Below are 17,045 nucleotides of genomic sequence, written 5' to 3' on the forward strand. Positions count from 1 at the left end.
ATACATATAGTACTTAAAGGACTGGCAAATCCCGGTACATATATATATATATATATATATATATATATATATATATATATACATATATATATATTTATATATAATCAGTTAGGGCTTTGGATTATCATATATATATATATACATATATATAGATACATATATATATATATATATATGGGTATATATATGTATAAATAGAAAAAGATATTTATATATATATGGGGGGGGTGGGGGGGGGGGGGCTTTGGTCTTCCAAATGCAGGTCTAGTCCCATTTTTGCAACCTATATATGTTATAACCATTAACCATGCAAATGCAGGTTGAAACAGCAACAGATTCTGCTCCATTTTTGTCATTGATTGCTCCATTAAATTCTGGTTTGCGGCTATCATATTGGAAAGCACCATCTATTGCCTCCTCTGTTGAATTTGGAATTGTCCTTGGCAATATTTCTGATGTTAGTGGGGTTATATTGATTGTCAGCCCATGTGGCTACTCTATGGCTGATGCTCCTATTGTAAGTATCTATTTGTCATTTGCTTTGTACTTTATTTTTCTTTTTATTGTTCATTGAATTTAGAATTTAACTCTAGGATTATGTTGGCACAGGTGCAAATTTGGGCAAGTAACAAAATACACAAGGAAGAAAGATCATTAATGGGAAAATGGGATCTGCAATCTATGATTAAAGCTTCCTCAGAATTAAATGGACCTGAAAAGTCAGGAACAGAGCATAAAGTGCCTAGACATGTGAAGTTTCCCTTCAAGAATTCTGTTCGGTGCCGCATAATTTGGATAAGTTTACGCCTTCAGCGACCTGGTTCAAGTTCTATAAATATTGGAAATGACTTTAATCTGTTGTCTCTGGATGAGAACCCTTTTGCACAAGAAACTCGACGGGCCTCATTTGGAGGATCTGCAGAGAGCGAACCCTGTCTTCATGCCAAGAGGATTTTAGTGGTTGGAAGCCCCATTAGGAAGGAAGTTGATCTTAAGCCACAACAAAGCTCTGACCAGATGGCCATGACAGGGTGGTTGGAAAGAGCTCCACAGCTTAATAGATTCAAGGTAAAATCAATGTTATTTTTGCCTAATCCTTTTGTGATAACCATTTTTGTTTTTGAAGTTATCTCCATCTCAAAAAACATTGATTAGCCTCTTATTTTCTTTAGGTTCCAATTGAGGCTGAAAGATTGATGGGCAATGATCTTGTCCTGGAGCAGTATCTGTCTCCTGCTTCTCCCTTGCTTGCCGGATTTCGTCTTGATGCCTTTAGTGCAATCAAGCCTCGGGTTACCCATTCACCTTTTTCGGATGCACATAGCAAAAATTTTCCATCCCTTGTGGATGACAAATACATCACTCCAGCTGTATTGTATATTCAAGTATCTGTTCTCCAGGTATTTACTGGAACATTATCATACTTCTTCTGTTACTTTTCTCTTGCCTAGGTATATCCATGGAGGTTCTCCTTCGATGAATTGCTATGTTTTGCAAGAGCTCTGATTTTGTGCGCCTAATTTTGTTTCTTGCCATGGTTGTTTGGCACCTGCGCCATAATATGTGAAATGAATTTTAAAATAAGATAAAAGGCATCAAGGTTTAATTCACAAAGCACTGCCATATTTGATTCTTTTATATACCCGGAGTAGCATTTTTTTTTAATCAGCAAAAATAATAATATATTGATAGAAAAGAAGTACCAGAGGCACTAAATACATAGATTAGGTCCATACTCATGGTTCCAAAATAAAACTAATGTAGTTTGAGTAGAAACCATAGTATGGCTACATATGAAAGTATCTGATATCTGCTACAAATCCTACTCAGAGCTATTGTATGCTAATACAAAAATCCCTCTCGGATGTGACTTGACCATTGGTTAAAGGGAAGCTTGAAATCTTTGTCCAAGTTTGTGAGCCAGGTCCAAGCTAAAAATACTGCATTGTCGAATAGCTTGTTACCATTGAAAGATTCATTGGAGAAAATAATTTTGTTCCGCATCTTCCATATAGACCAAACTACAGCCATCCACCAACTTTGCCATCTCTTGACTCTTATACCTTCCACTTGCACAAATGAATGCTGGAGAAAATGATGTCTAGGGTTTGATGGAAGCACACTGCTGATGTTCATCCAGGATATAGTCTCCCACCAAACAGGTTGAATCTTTATGCAATGAAAAAATAAATGGGAAACCTCCTCATCCATACATCCACAAAAAGGGCATGATGCATCCGTGATCTGCACTTGTCTCCTTTGCAAATTCTTCTTTGTTGGCAATCTATCTTTAAATAATCTCCACGCAAATATAGCTATTTTACTAGGGATCTTCAATTTCCATAATTCCTCAAAGACTTCCTCCTTACTTCCAGCTACTCCCCCCTCCCATAACAGCTGATATGCAGTATGAGTAGAATAATTACCTGATGGGTGTCCAATCCATTCCCAATAATCTTCTCCCTGTTGCTGTATGGTCTTTCCTTCAACCTCTCCAAGGAAACTGACAGCCGAGTCTATTTCACTGTCAAACAGTGTTCTCCTCCATGTAAAGTGCCACTCCCACCCATGATCTTTGTGTTCTCCCATCTGTTGAATAGTCTGATGTTGCTGCGATGAGATGAGGTAAAGCCTAGGATACTTTTCTGCTAATGATACCTCCTGACTTATCCACCTATCCTCCCAAAATTTGATTCTATCACCAACACCAACCTTCCATCTAAATCCATCTTGTATACTCCTACCCTGATATGATTGACGTACAGCCCTTTTTAAGTCCCTCCACCATATCGATTGGCTGGCTGCCCTATCTACTTCCTCCAATCCCCTCCATCCTCCATATTTAGACTCCACTACTTTAGTCCAAAGTTCCCGTTGATGGTTTAAAAGATTGCACTTCCATTTGCCTAGCAGGGCATTGTGTACTTGATTATTTAAACTAGTAGAAAAATCGTTCATTCATTGTTGTATTTTAGTTCCTAGTTACACTTCATAGAAAATTTTGTTTTGTAAGGCTAAAAGGTTCAAATTCTTAAGTTTTAAAATATTTTCTAAATTCTAGCCCCTAATATTTATTGTCATAAACCAACAATTCCAAAATCTTAGGCTGTTAGGTGAAGAAATATAAATGATTTTATATTACATGTCTAACAAACCCCTTTGTGCATGAGCCTTTGGGCTTTGCGGCTTGAGGCATAGATAATGCATGGGTTCATGGTCCAACTACTTTGTGCTAAAATTCCATTTTTATTTTTTATTAGAAAGGGGCGATTAGAATTTATTTCTAAACCTCTCGCTCACTAAAGGCTTTAAATAAAATTCTTGCAATTGCCAATAGAAATGTGCTAAAATTCTTTCGTGTTATGAACCAACTATTCTGTAAACTTAAGCTGTTAAATAAAATCATATGAATGTTTTTTTTATTACATGTGTAACACCTACACACACACACAAGCAATCTGAATTATTCCTTTTTATTCATCTTCTATGGGCTAAAACCTGACTACTGTCTTTGATTGATTTCAGGAAAACCATAGCATGGTCACCATTGGTCAGTACCGATTACCAGAGGCCAGGGCTGGAACACCGATGTACTTTGATTTCTCTAGCCAGATACAAACTCGCAGAATTTGCTTCAAACTACTTGGAGATGTTGCAGCTTTTACGGATGACCCATCAGAACAAGATGATTCTGGCACTAGAATTTCTCCTCTGGCAGCAGGGCTATCTTTGTCTAATAGAATTAAGGTGTATTACTATGCTGATCCATATGACCTTGGGAAATGGGCTAGCCTGGGAGCAGTTTAATTACACGTCTCAGTACATTGGGTATTATATTGATTGATTGTGTAAACTTTTTCACATTTATGTTGTATTATGGTATGTAAAGTTCATTCATTGATGTGATAGTATTTATAGGATTATTCTATTAGGAACAACATTACTAATGTTATTTAGTTTGCCAAAAGGGTGGATTTCATTTTTGATTCGTCATCTTCAATATTATTTATGTACCCTTTTCAATTCTTCATCTTCATGGTCCTCTTGCGGGAAAATGGATATGGTTGTTGATCTTTAATGAGCTTTTTTAAATAATGGTTTGGCACCATAAAAGCATATGCTTCGTTTCAATACAAAAAAACGTGTAACAATAGATACAAAGCAAAAAAGCCTACTGAGGGGAGGGTCCACCGTAGGCAAAGCGATGGAACCTTATCTGGAATGAGCCAATGAATTTCCACAGTCAGATCACACACTTTTCTTATTCAAAACAATATCCACTCCTTGTTCCTGTCCAGGCTAACGTTACCAGTACTTTCCTATATTTCGTGTCATGAGATAACCCACCAAAACTCGAACTTTTTTGTTTCTAATCAACAAACATAGCCTATTCCTGGTTGCTTCTGTTTTTGTTTTTCATTTCAGAATAGGAACCAATGGCTCATTTGCTGACACCAACTCCTGCCACTGCTGCAACAGCTCTCTCCCCGAGAGCCCGAAAGAGCAAGAGCCCCCTCCATTCTTGGAAAAATGGTTACTTTCCAACTCCAAGAGTGTGCTGCGTTGGCCACCAATCTCAACGATCTCACACCTCTTCCATCTCTTCTGATCTTGATCAAGTCCCTCCTCCCCTTGACAACCACTCTCTTCGTCGCAGGTATCTCTTCTTTATAATAATTTAGAAGTTCTTGAAATTAATAAACTTTTATTACATTGTCATCATGGTTTTAAATTGCCGTCGCGGTTGCATTGGGTGAGTCAGAAAACCTTTATATTATTAATTGTGGAAAAATCCAACTGATAAGGCTGCAATTACGGTTGTGGATGTGGAACGCTATTTAAAATTAAAACCTTGATTGTTATCATTATTGTTATACTACATCAAAATTGAATTGAAGAAACTGAATAAGCTATGTAATGACATGACATGATGGATGGTGTATTGACATTGCAATCTTGTTGTATGCAGGACATTGATGGGGTTGAGTGGTGCGGCAATGTTGGGGTTGAGTTTGAGTGATGAGCAAAGTGCAAGTGGCGCGGCAAGGCGTCCACCGCCTCCACCACCGACGGAGAAAAAGGACCCGAATGTGAGTGGTGTTCAGGCTAAAGTATTGGCTAGCAAGAGGAGAAAAGAAGCCATGAAAGAAGAAGTGGCCAGGCTAAGAGAGAGAGGGAAGTCCGTTAATAAACAGCAACCACCACCTCCTCCTCCTCCTGCATCAGAATAGTTTCCACATGTTTAACCTTTCTATTGTAATCACTTACAATTGGTTGATATTCTTGTTGTATTACTATCACTGTTCAATTGAATAAGACCGTTTAGCTTGACAGTTTTTTTGGAGTGAAATGGCCTCGTTTACAAAGGTATATGGTTTCATTTACCATTCTAAGTTACTCATTTATCAAATTAAGAAACAAAAAAATCAAGAAAATACCTGGGTTTGGGTGGGGAACAGTTCCTTGTTTTTTCATCACATCACATCGCAGATTTTGCTAGAGATCATATAAGTATCGATTACAATTGAACCAAGTCATCCGCACGACTTCTTTTTAGACGTTTGAAGGCAACGGAAAGATAAAACTAGTCATTATATAAGTTCAAACTCTGTCTCTGAAAACATTTTATTCATACAAAATTTGTTACTAATTTATATTTTCCTCACCAAAATAACCCGAGATGGTATACACGATATTTTCCATAATTCTCACTAATTTATTTGAATTTTTTTTATCCTTTTATTCAATTTTTAAAACCTTTTTACTTATTTTAACATGGTTGCAAAATACTACATGTCATATTTATTTTCTTAGTTATCATGAAAGTTGGAATTCAACTTTTTTTCTATTATTTTGTTTAGTATTAAACTATTTATTTTAATGAATTCATACATTTTTTTACCTTTATTTAAAATATTTGGTCATTAAACAAAAATTGGTAAAAAAAAATAAATTTATAAAGAAAAAATATTTTTATCTTTTTTTTTTAAATAATATTATTAATAAAAAATTAAATATTAAAAATTGGATTTTAAAAAAATATAATTTTATTTCTTTTAATTCTACTTTGTTAAAAAAAGGAAAATTTTGATTTAAAACAATATTAGTTTATTAAAAAATTGATTTTAAAACAATATTAGTTTATTATTCTTTTATAATACAAAATTATTGTCCCACTTTTAAGATCATAAATTATTAAAAATAAATTTAAATATTAGAAATATTAATTATGTTATCTTATGTCATTTTGATATTCGTCAACTAGTTTATCCATTAATCTTATTAAACACTTTCAATTAAATTAATTACTTTATAAGCTTATATCTTTATAGCTCCTAGCTTATAAGATTGTTAAAATATATTTTTCGTTGTTGTAAATATAGAAATGTCCGAAATTTGTCCCTGCAAAAAATTTAGTATATTTTTGGTATTGTAAAATTAAAATGTGTAATTTTTAAACCCAAGATCAAAGTTTGGATATCCAAATCTACATGTATTTCTTTTTTACATGAGTTATACGCATAATAGATGTAAAAAAACCATCATCGTGGGTTTGAATTTATTCGATCCTACTTTTGGACCAAAAAATAACAAATTTTTATTTTATAAGGACGCAAAATATACTAAAAATTTTACACGAACAAATCTTAAACATTTCCATATTTATAAGAATAAAAATCATATTTTATCTTATAAGCTTTCAACTAGCTTATCTATTAACTTTTTTGTTATGGGTGAGAATTTCAACCTTACGATACTCAGACACTTTACTCAATCAATTAAGTTAGATTATCTTGTGCTTATAAACTAGTTTTTACCAAATATAATAGTTATTCATTAGCATTTGCCTAAAATAAAATCATGGTCAAATCCTTTATGTATACCTAATTTTTGTTTTGAGTCCTTGATAAAAAAACATTGTTTTAAATTCTTGATAAATTAAAATATTTATTTTGAATTTCTACCTTCACTTAAGTGATAGTGTGATACTACCTTAATTATTCTTCTAATATATACCGGTAATTAAAAATAAAACTTTTAATATATATCAAAAACTCAAAACATAATAAAGTGAGATATGTTAGAAAACACAAACAAAAACAAGGTATATATAAGATGGAGTTAGGCGTTAGCCTAAAAGCAAAGAAAAAGAATGAAACAAAAATTAGTATTGTTTTTGTTATGTTAAAGTCATCATTATTAATCTTCATCCCCTCCTCAATTTGTTTCAAGTATGAAAGGATAAATTTGACCTCTAGTAGAGATGATCAAATTTGACTGGTACTACATCTTAAATTCTTAATCACATAGTCTAATTTAATCTGAGTAGAGTGACAGAATATATGATAAGATATTCTACCAATATTGTTAACCTAATCTGAGCGATCTAATTCAATCCAAAAAAGGGAGAATATTTTTCTCCCCCCTTAAGCATCATATGTTTTAATAATATATTCTATTAAATACAAACTGATTGGTTAGATTAACCATCCTAATAAAATTTCTATCACAGAGGTTTGTTGAGAGCGAAACACAGAAAAATGAATCCCAAATGCTCTGTTCCGCCCCCTCAGATTCGTCCGTTTCAGTTTCAGAACTTGAACGGTCTCCGACAACTCGCCGAAACGCGTCGTTTCAAGGTCCCTCTTTTCTTTCCCCCCCTCATAGGATTTCAACACTTCATACCCACACAACATAAATAACATTATCATATAATAATAATAATGTCACAAACACTATGCAGGGATGGTTGTTGGACCAGTTCGGAGTCCTCCACGACGGAAAAGAACCTTACCCCGGTGCCATTTCAACCTGTAAGTATTTTATCTTTCTACACTTAACCTTTTTTTTATTATTAAATTTTTAAATTTTTGGTTCTCTTGTTACAGACACCATCCTATGTTATGTCTTATGTATCCACTATGATACTGATGTTACTTTTGTTTTAATTTTTTTCAACTTTTCTTAGTAGAAAATATAGCTAAGACGGGTGCTAAAATGGTGATCATAAGCAACTCCTCGAGACGTTCATCAGTGACTATTGAAAAAGTGAAGGGTCTTGGATTTGATGCCTCTCTTTTTCTCGGAGCCATCACTAGTGGAGAACTAACTCACCAGTACTTGCAAAGGTTATTTTTTTGAAGTAAAAATATGTTTTCACTTTCACTCTTGTACTTTTGGTGAAACTTAGTTTTAGTTGGCTGAATTTTAACTTTGATCAATTTGGTAGTAATAGTGGTTTTCGTCTCTCATTATGGTGAAAATCGCGTCCTTGATCAGGGACGAAAACCATTGTTTTTTTCTTCTTCTGAAGTTTAGGGACCAAAATGAGCAAAGATGAAATATTGAGACTAATACCAAATTTTATTGAAAGTACGAGGACTAAAAAACATTTTTTTATCTCTCTCTTGTTTCCTTTTCGTGGGAGCAATAGTGATTGTTACATGACTTTGATTGAACGATCCTACCTTCCTTTGAGTTTCTTCCAATAACTTTAATTCTATTCTTCACTGCATAATTCATGTTTCCTTGCTACGTTTAATTGCAATCATATTACAAATTTTCTGTTGCATTTGGTACTTTTTGCTTATGAGGAATTGTTTACTTGTGCAACATGTGCATATGCTTTCCATGTTCAATTATCAATTCCATCCTCATGTATAAATTGTTGTGTTCTTAAACAGGAGAGATGATCCTTGGTTTGCAACATTGGGAAGATCTTGCATTCATTTCACCTGGAATGGCCGGGGAGCAATATCTCTTGAGGTGGGTAGAGCAGCAATGATTCTAGCTTGAATTCTGATATTCAACCATATTCACTTTGTTTCTGTTAGGATAAACTTCTTCATTAGCTTTTGTAGGAGAAGAAATTAAGAAGATAAACTGAGTTGAGCTTTTCCCATAAGTTGGATGAGAAAGCTTCTATAAAAGTTAAATTGCATTAAGTTGATTTTAACTTACCGGAGAAACTCAACTCATTGAGTCTTATCTAATTACTATTTCCTAAATAATATTGCTTTATGCAATATAACGTGGCATGATTCTTTCAGTAATTGCTTTCTTGTAAATTTAAGGAGTGATCTGGTTTATAGTAGTATCATTTAGTCTGCTTTTAAAGGGTTCCTTTCTTCTTGACTGATTGAAGGAATTGAAAGAATTGACATGTTTTTTATTTTCCCTAAACATGAGATCGGTGAGGTCTTTTTCATTTTTGTCCAAATCAAAGTCAAATGGTTTTCAATTAGCAGTAATATGGCAAAGATATATGGATATAAAATAATTGAGTTATATAATGTAAAGGTGATTGCAGAGAATAATATACATCAAGGGCTTCAAAATCTTACAGCATATGAATAACTTCATCTAGGGCTTAGACTTGCGAGTTGTGGCGAATGTTGAAGAAGCTGAATTTGTTTTGGCTCATGGTACTGAAGCCTTGGGGAATGCCGATGGCACTGCACGTTCAATGAAACTTGAAGACATGGAGAAGATATTGGAGCTTTGTGCTGCTAAAGGAATTCCTATGGTAGTAGCCAATCCAGATTATGTAACTGTTGAAGCAAGAGACTTGCGTGTGATGCCTGGTGAATTTGCATTATCTTCTCCTTTCTCCTTTTAAGCAAATCTAAAAGTTAATGCGTAAATGGTAACTAAAAGTATTACTTTTTCATCTAAAGATACTGGACAAGTTTTCTTTAGATGGCATTTCTATTAGTATCATGTCACATGTTTGTTGATTACGTTCCTTCTTTTCCTTCTTTCTAGTTTCACCTTATACCAATATTTTGCTGTGTATTAACTTACTAGGTACACTGGCAGCTAAATATGAAAAGCTTGGGGGTGAAGTAAAATGGATGGGCAAACCTGATGAGGTGATGGAACTGTTTCTGTGTGAATTATTAATTCCATCTTAATAGTTGTTTTCTTCTATGAGTAATCTAAGCTTTTAGTACCTAGACTGTATTGCACTTATCAACTTGTCAATTTATTCCATGACTGACTTCATCGTCTGATCCACAGTTCAAGTCTAACCTAAAACTGTCAATTTACTAAAGTAAACACAATTCAAGTGTCACCTTTCAAAATTATTGAGCAGCATGGCTAATCCCTCAAGGATTTTCTAGTTATCTGTATCTTGTTAGTACTAGTGTGCACATTGTGTATGCAATCTTAAGTTCTTAACATGCAAAAGTAAATTCACAGTTTTAAATTATCTAAGCTAATTACCTCATAAATATCAAATTCAACATAATTCAAATCCGCAGCTATAAATTTTTCACATTATGCTTGTATTAAAAAATTTGGTGAGCTCTGTTGTTGCATTGGCATATCCATCCATATTCCATGTTCTTGACTGTATTTGTAACAATTGAGATTTGTCAGATAATCTACAAGTCAGCCATTGCCATGGCTGGGACAGATGTTTCTGAGTGTATTGCTGTGGGTGATTCATTCCACCATGATATTAAGGGTGCTAATGCTGCTGGAATCAAATCCGTTTTTATCACTGGCGGGATTCACGCTGCTGAACTTGGACTCCATGGTTTTGGAGAAGTTGCAGATTCATCTTCTGTGCAATCACTTGCAACCAAATATGAAGCTTATCCTTCCTATGTGTTGCCTGCATTCACATGGTAGATCTTCATCTCAAGGAATCTGAACCACAACAGTTATAATTGTAACTCTTGCTTTCGTATGATTTATTGGCCATTGATACGAATTATAGACAGTGTTGATACTTTGGAAATTAAAACAGGTAAGAATGCATAGTGAAGTTTTACTTTATATTTGAAAGGTTTATTCTTTATTTTGCAGTTTATTGAATCATTGAAGTACCAGTTAATGTGATTTATTTTTTGGTAATTCAGTTAATGTGATTTTAATAAATGTTTGGTCTCAGAATATTTTAAGTCTAAAATTAATTTTGATTTGAAACAACTTCAAGCAATTTTTTTTTACTTATTTTTATAATAAAAACATCTAAACATAAATAACTTTATTTTAAAATTAATTTAAACCAAGATTAACTTCATTCAAAAATTAATTCTGAAAATGCTAATCCAAATATATACTGAATGTATGAGTTTCATTTATATAAACAAAGCCTTTTATTTTAAAATTAAGGGAAAGGAGTACTCAACACTCCTAAAACTTTATCTATTTTATAAATAGATACCCTTAATTTTAATTTTATCCTAATTGATCTGAAAATTATAGAACTAAAGATAAATAAAGTAAACGAAAAAATATATATAGAACTAAAATTTATGGTGTTTGTTTCAAAGAAGTTAAAGTTAGGAGAATTAACTACTCTTTTCCCTATAGAAGAATTGTGTTTAAAAATCATAATTTTTTTCTTTTAATTTTTCCATTGGATAAAATTGATTTTGGTAGCAATTTTCCCTTTCTGATCAAACAAAATTATTTTTTTTTCAATTCATTTTTAAAATATCATATCCAAAAATAAATTAATTTTATAAAATCCATTTTACCAAAATTATTATATTTTACTAAGATCAATTATGTCAACATCTAAAAAAAAAAGGATCCATTGTCTTGAAAAGTCACTGTACTCCAATAGTTAGGATTTTTGTGAGAGAATTAATTTAAAAAACTCTAAAAATTAATAAAAATAATTATTTATTTCAAGATAAAAAAAATGCACTGAATCTATTGATATCCTGTCGATAAAGTTGCGAGATAACTTTTCACCCTGATGCTATCATGAAAGAAATAAAATTGTAGAGTGGGTAGTGATTTTTTCCCACTCCAAGAACATTGGAATTAATGTTTCAAGATTCAAAGACTCCTCCGATTAAATGTTACACACCTTATTAAAGAAGGACTTTATTTGTGTGTTCTCTCTTTAAGGATTTCTAGTTTGATTATCTTGTTTGGTTTGTGGCCAAGTCCTCCTTGAAGAAGAAATAAAACGTCAAACAATTGATTTAAATATATCCATAATGTTGATACATAACTATTAGTCTGGGATGCACTTTTTGAAACAGTATTATGTTTTTAACATTCCAACAAAAACACAATTTTATTGTTAATATTCCGAAAACTATTTTGCTTTTGTGTTCTAGAAAATATTTTTTGAAATGTTAAAAATAAATTGAGTTTCGAAAAATACTTTCCAAACAATGTTTTGTGTTTTGAAAAGTACTTTTTGTACTACTAAAAAAAAATCCAGAAAATTTCAAGCAAAACACTGAGACCATTAAAAAATCTTATATAAAGGGAAAATTATTCAATAGTGAAGCATTGAAGCGGAGAAAGTATATAATAGATACCGATTCTTTTAGCTGGACCACTTTAAGAGGGACTCTGCTGCAACAAATTTAGACAAATTTAAGATATATATATATATAGAGATATTAATGATGTCATAATTTGTGATAATTTTATACTCTCGTAAATGTTTTTTTAATTTAATTTATTTAAAGTAATTTGTGATAATTTAAAACTATAAGGATATATAAAAAGTCATAACAATTCTCCATTTATGTTTTTATTTTTTTCTTTAAAATTGGTGGAATATGTAAAAAACGTCCACCAAATCATATAAGTAAAATATTTTGACAGTTTAAAATTTGCAAAAATTATTTTTTAAATGAATTAAAAAAATAAATTTTCATAATTAAAAATCACCATAAAGTATTAAAGAACAAAGAGAGACTAAAAATACTTCTTTGAAAATTTGAGGGATTAATAAAAATAATTTTTTTGAAGGATTAAAAATTAATTATCTAAATTTAAAAGACTAAAAATATATTTAAGTTAAAATAAAATAAGGAAGAAAAGTAGAGGGAACTTAAAGGTACTGCATTGGAATTTGGAGGAGGAAAAAAAGGAACACTGGAGCAAGAGAGGTATAAAAGGAGACAAGAACATTAGATTGAAGGGAGGAAGGAGTTCAATGAAAAGAGGGAGTATGTGTTGTTGCTATGAGAGAGATAGAGAGAGTGTGAGGGAGAGAAAGAGATTTGAAAAGGAAAAATTAAGTAATTTGATTTTTTTTTTTTTAAATGAAAGGAGGGTGTACTTAGAAAGAAAAGGGAAAAATATGTTGTAGCCACTGGTTCATCAATAGTTATGAAGAAAAGTGTTAAACTGTTTTTTTGGAGTGTGTTAAACTGATTTTCTTATAGTGTTAAACTGAATTTATTGTATGCTTTATCAATAAATAAATAAATCGATGTCATGTGTCTCTCACCTGCAATTAAAACCAATTAAAAGAAAAATATGGAAAATTAATTGCTCCAATTGGATAAATAATTGAAGTATTGCATTACTGTTTTTATTTAGAGTAAATGAGTCTCTAAATTTATGACTTAGAACATGGCAGAGAATGTAAAAGATAGCCGCATTCAATCTCACCATCATTTTAGTTTTTAAAACTAAAAAAAAATCAAATAAATAATATTTTTTTAAAGATTTTATTTAAATTTCTAAAACATCTTATATTAAAAATTTTAGGGACTAAAATTAAGGGAATATACCGGATGTTATAAGGGGTCAGCACATTTTTCCTTCTTAAATAATAACGAGGTGCAATAGATTAAGACTTAAGGGTTTGGGTTGGCTTTTTATAAAAAAATATATATATATATTGCTAATGGATTGTTTGGTTTAGTTAGAAAACAAATGATAGGAGGAAAAAAAAAAACCATTTCATTGATATTTTCGAAAACCACAACTTGTTGCTTTTCATAAAGGTGGCACTCTCAGACAACATGATTGTAAAGGAACCAAATAGGGTTTAGCGAAAAATGTTAGTGCGATGCACGTGCTTCACTGATTCTGAATTTATTCAATATAAATAAATATAAAAAAAATACTCCATATAGTTTAACTGCCTAAGTAATTACATATATCCTATGTCATTATATTTATTATATTGAATAATCTATGTTTCCAGTAAAAAAATATCATATTGAAAATATTACTCGAACAGGGGATGCAATTACATATATATATACTTGATTCTTCCTTCTTCTCTTCAATTGCAATTTTGCAAGGAACAATTTAAAAAATTTATGAATGATGAATGCGTGACCCTTTCTTATGAATTTGAAATAGAAATAAAAATTTATAAGTTGTCATTCACGTGTTTACGTGGATTTATGCATATATTATTAATTTATAATTTATAACGAAAGGAATGCAGTAAGTATTTTTTTTTCATAACAAAAGAAAATAGCATTACTTAAAGTGGTAAAAAGAAAAATAAGACACACAATAAATAATCTTCACATAAAAATTTCTAAAAGCATTCTAAATATTAAAATATTCCGTTAGCTCATGCCCTACGAGAGTGTCGCAAAGCTAGCCTATATTAGGTCACCGACGGTGCACTAAAATAAACTAGCAATAAGGTCCTTATAATGTAAGTAAAAACAAATAAATAAATCAAACAAACAGCAACATATTATTCTAAAATAGTAAATAAAACATAATCTAAAATACTTCAAAAAGGAGACTAATCTTGATAATTTATTAATTCCTCTAAATTCAAACAATTATTTTTCCACTTGATACACTTTCATGATGCCACATCTTGCTTGAAAATTGAGTAAGAAACAAATAAATATTCAATTTCCATGCCAATGTTTTAACGTGCAGGCACGTGCCTTAGTCACCTGGAAATTTTCTTCTTGTTATAAATGTTGAATATTAATTTTTTTTAAAATAAATTTTCTCAACTGCGAAAAAAAATCATATAATTAATACATTATTATTATTTTTTTAAAAAATATAGTAATTAAGATTCAGATTCTAATTGTGTGTATAAAAAAGTTACCACGAGAGATAAAATTTATTTCAATATATTTTACAATTCAAAAGACAGACGTTTGTGGGAAAAAATATCCAAGTTTCCAACTTATCAGGATAGGCCTCAGGGGAACAATGTCAACACTACGTTCATGTCCTTTAGTGTAATTTGGTTGAAAAAGTGCCCTTTTGTGTTCAATCAATTTTAAAACACTTTTTATCTGAAAAAAAAAGTGCTTCAATATTTACGTCAAAACGTAAAATACATTTTTTTATATAAATAAACGTAAAATACATTTTACTTTACACAGTATTTTAAAAAAAATGAAGTGATTTTGTAAAAGTATTTTACCACAAAAGTTTATCCAAGTATATTATATAAATATTGGACAAAACTTAGATACAGTATCATAGATTATTGGTGCTATTCTCAAACAAATTTAAAATTTCATCTTAGTAATATGCAAATAAAAGAATGCATTAAATATCATCATATATTATTAGGGTGAAACTTCAAATTTAATTAGAGAAAATCAGCCATAGTACCTTTAGTATTGTATCTAAGTGTTTTGCATAAATATTCACGTCAAATCATAAAATACATTTTACTTTAGGTATGAATATATATTTTTTAAGATAAAGTGATGTTGTAAAAGTATTTCAGCATAAAAGTTTTATCAAAATGCATCTTCAATAACAGGATACACAACGCAAAATATCACCATCACCCCACCTCGATAAAAATCAAGGATGAAACTAATATATGCTTTGGATATTCTTGAGAAAAATCTAAGTTCAGTTAAAAATAAAATTCAATTAAAATATATAAATGAGGGATAATTTTCATTTTTTGAATTAATTTATATAAAGTTAAATTATACCTAAATTTAAATTCTAAAATCTTAAAATGATATCATAATTAAGATTAATAAAAAAAGGGGGTCATTTATTATTGTTTTTTATGCACCAAACCCATAAAGTGCTGGACATGAGAGGGTTGTTAAAAAAAACCTAAGTCACACATGTGATTCACAAATTATTTTTTCAATTAAATTGAATGTATCTTTCATCAAAATTGAAGTTTACTCCAAAGCTATTCCTCTCTTTCTTTTATGTTGGATGTAGAAGCTCAAAAAATCAACTTACATTAAACCTACTTTTAATTAAACTTCAATTTACAAAGTTAATTTCAATTACATTTCATCTTTTTAAATTGTAATCCAAACGCACGCTTAGTTTATGTTTAAGTTAAAACTTACAAACTTAAATTTGGGTAAAACTTAAGTATGCAAATTAAGGGGGTGTTTGGTTTGGTTGTTTTCTGTTTTCATTTTCACTGAAAACAGAAAACGGTGATGAAAATGTGTTTGGTTTGATTTCTGAAAATATTTTCAGTGAAAATGAAAACAGGAAACAACTAGAAAATAAAAACAATAAATTTTCGTTTTCAGTATTTTCAGTTGAGGACAGAAACCTCATTTTGGTTAAAATGAAATTGCGGTGACAATGAATGTAGTTTTAAGCAAATTTAAAAATACAAAAAGACAATAAGTCAATATATCATAAATTTTTAGTATTTTTATTTCATGAAAACAAAAAACAAAAAATCAAATCAAACATGTTTTCAGAATTCAAATCTTTTGAAAATGAACACAGTTTTCAGAAAATGAAAACAGAAAATGAAAACAAAAAATGAAAATACAAACCAAACACACCTTAAATTTGCAAAAGCAATCCAAATCTCACTCCTGCATAATTAAAGTTTTAGTCAAACATTTTCATATATAAATACATTTTTGGGAATAATCAAATATGTCACTAAAATTAATTGTGTGGGTCCATGCAAGTTTCATCGTTTTGTACAAACTCAAACTCAATTTTTTTTACCTAAAAAAATCATTTTTTTGCCTAAAAAATTGATTTTTTTTGTCTAAAAAGCAAAGAAAAATGATTTTTCGGTCTAAAAAATCAACTTTTTTCGCCTAAAAGTCAAATTTTTGGGAAAAAAATTAAATTTAATGCCTAGAGCCTATCCTCTTCATTTTCGTCTTTAATAACTTATTTCTTTCTTTAGAATCAAACAAAAGTTGATAACAAATAAATTCATATCTCAAAATGACATTGATAGATAATATATAAATACATGCTTATTGAATCGTAAGACAGTGAAATCTGCCCTGATCATAATAAATTTCTGAAATCCAATTCACTTAAGCTTTTAATACAAGGAAAAAAAAAAACCAAGCATAGCCTTAATTTAATTAAAAAGC

At 30.7% G+C, this 17,045-nt stretch overlaps 3 protein-coding genes across 4 annotated transcripts in view; all 3 read left to right on the forward strand.

The window, feature by feature from the left end:
• LOC100814999 (probable phosphoinositide phosphatase SAC9) overlaps positions 1-3,967 on the forward strand; it is a 14,894-nt gene extending 10,927 nt beyond the window's left edge. The window contains exons 10-13 of the mRNA XM_003520134.5: positions 320-517; positions 610-1,068; positions 1,173-1,400; positions 3,526-3,967. Of these exons, the coding sequence (XP_003520182.2) occupies positions 320-517; positions 610-1,068; positions 1,173-1,400; positions 3,526-3,807 (1,167 nt within the window). The 3' untranslated portion in view covers positions 3,808-3,967. The remainder of the gene's footprint in view (positions 1-319; positions 518-609; positions 1,069-1,172; positions 1,401-3,525) is intronic.
• A 279-nt stretch (positions 3,968-4,246) lies between these two features.
• On the forward strand, positions 4,247-5,333 carry LOC100816211 (myosin-5). Its single transcript, XM_003518830.5, has 2 exons — positions 4,247-4,657; positions 4,970-5,333. The coding sequence occupies exons 1-2, from the start codon at positions 4,437-4,439 to the stop codon at positions 5,229-5,231; spliced, it is 483 nt and encodes a 160-aa protein (XP_003518878.1). The 5' UTR covers positions 4,247-4,436; the 3' UTR covers positions 5,232-5,333.
• A 2,148-nt stretch (positions 5,334-7,481) lies between these two features.
• LOC100816733 (acid sugar phosphatase) lies at positions 7,482-10,785 on the forward strand. Of its 2 annotated transcripts, none has more exons than XM_003518831.5 (7): positions 7,482-7,640; positions 7,745-7,814; positions 7,970-8,129; positions 8,685-8,766; positions 9,368-9,584; positions 9,808-9,872; positions 10,384-10,785. In XM_003518831.5, exons 1-7 carry the CDS (start codon positions 7,542-7,544, stop codon positions 10,636-10,638), a joined length of 948 nt encoding a protein of 315 aa, XP_003518879.1. In that variant the 5' UTR covers positions 7,482-7,541; the 3' UTR covers positions 10,639-10,785. The 2 variants fall into 2 exon arrangements, with proteins under 2 accessions (XP_003518879.1, XP_040862731.1); XM_041006797.1 differs by having other exon boundaries at positions 7,590-7,640; positions 7,973-8,129.
• The last annotated feature ends 6,260 nt before the right edge of the window (positions 10,786-17,045 follow it).

This window comes from Glycine max, chromosome 2, assembly GCF_000004515.6.
Source record: "Glycine max cultivar Williams 82 chromosome 2, Glycine_max_v4.0, whole genome shotgun sequence".
NCBI classification, from domain to species: Eukaryota; Viridiplantae; Streptophyta; class Magnoliopsida; order Fabales; family Fabaceae; genus Glycine; species Glycine max.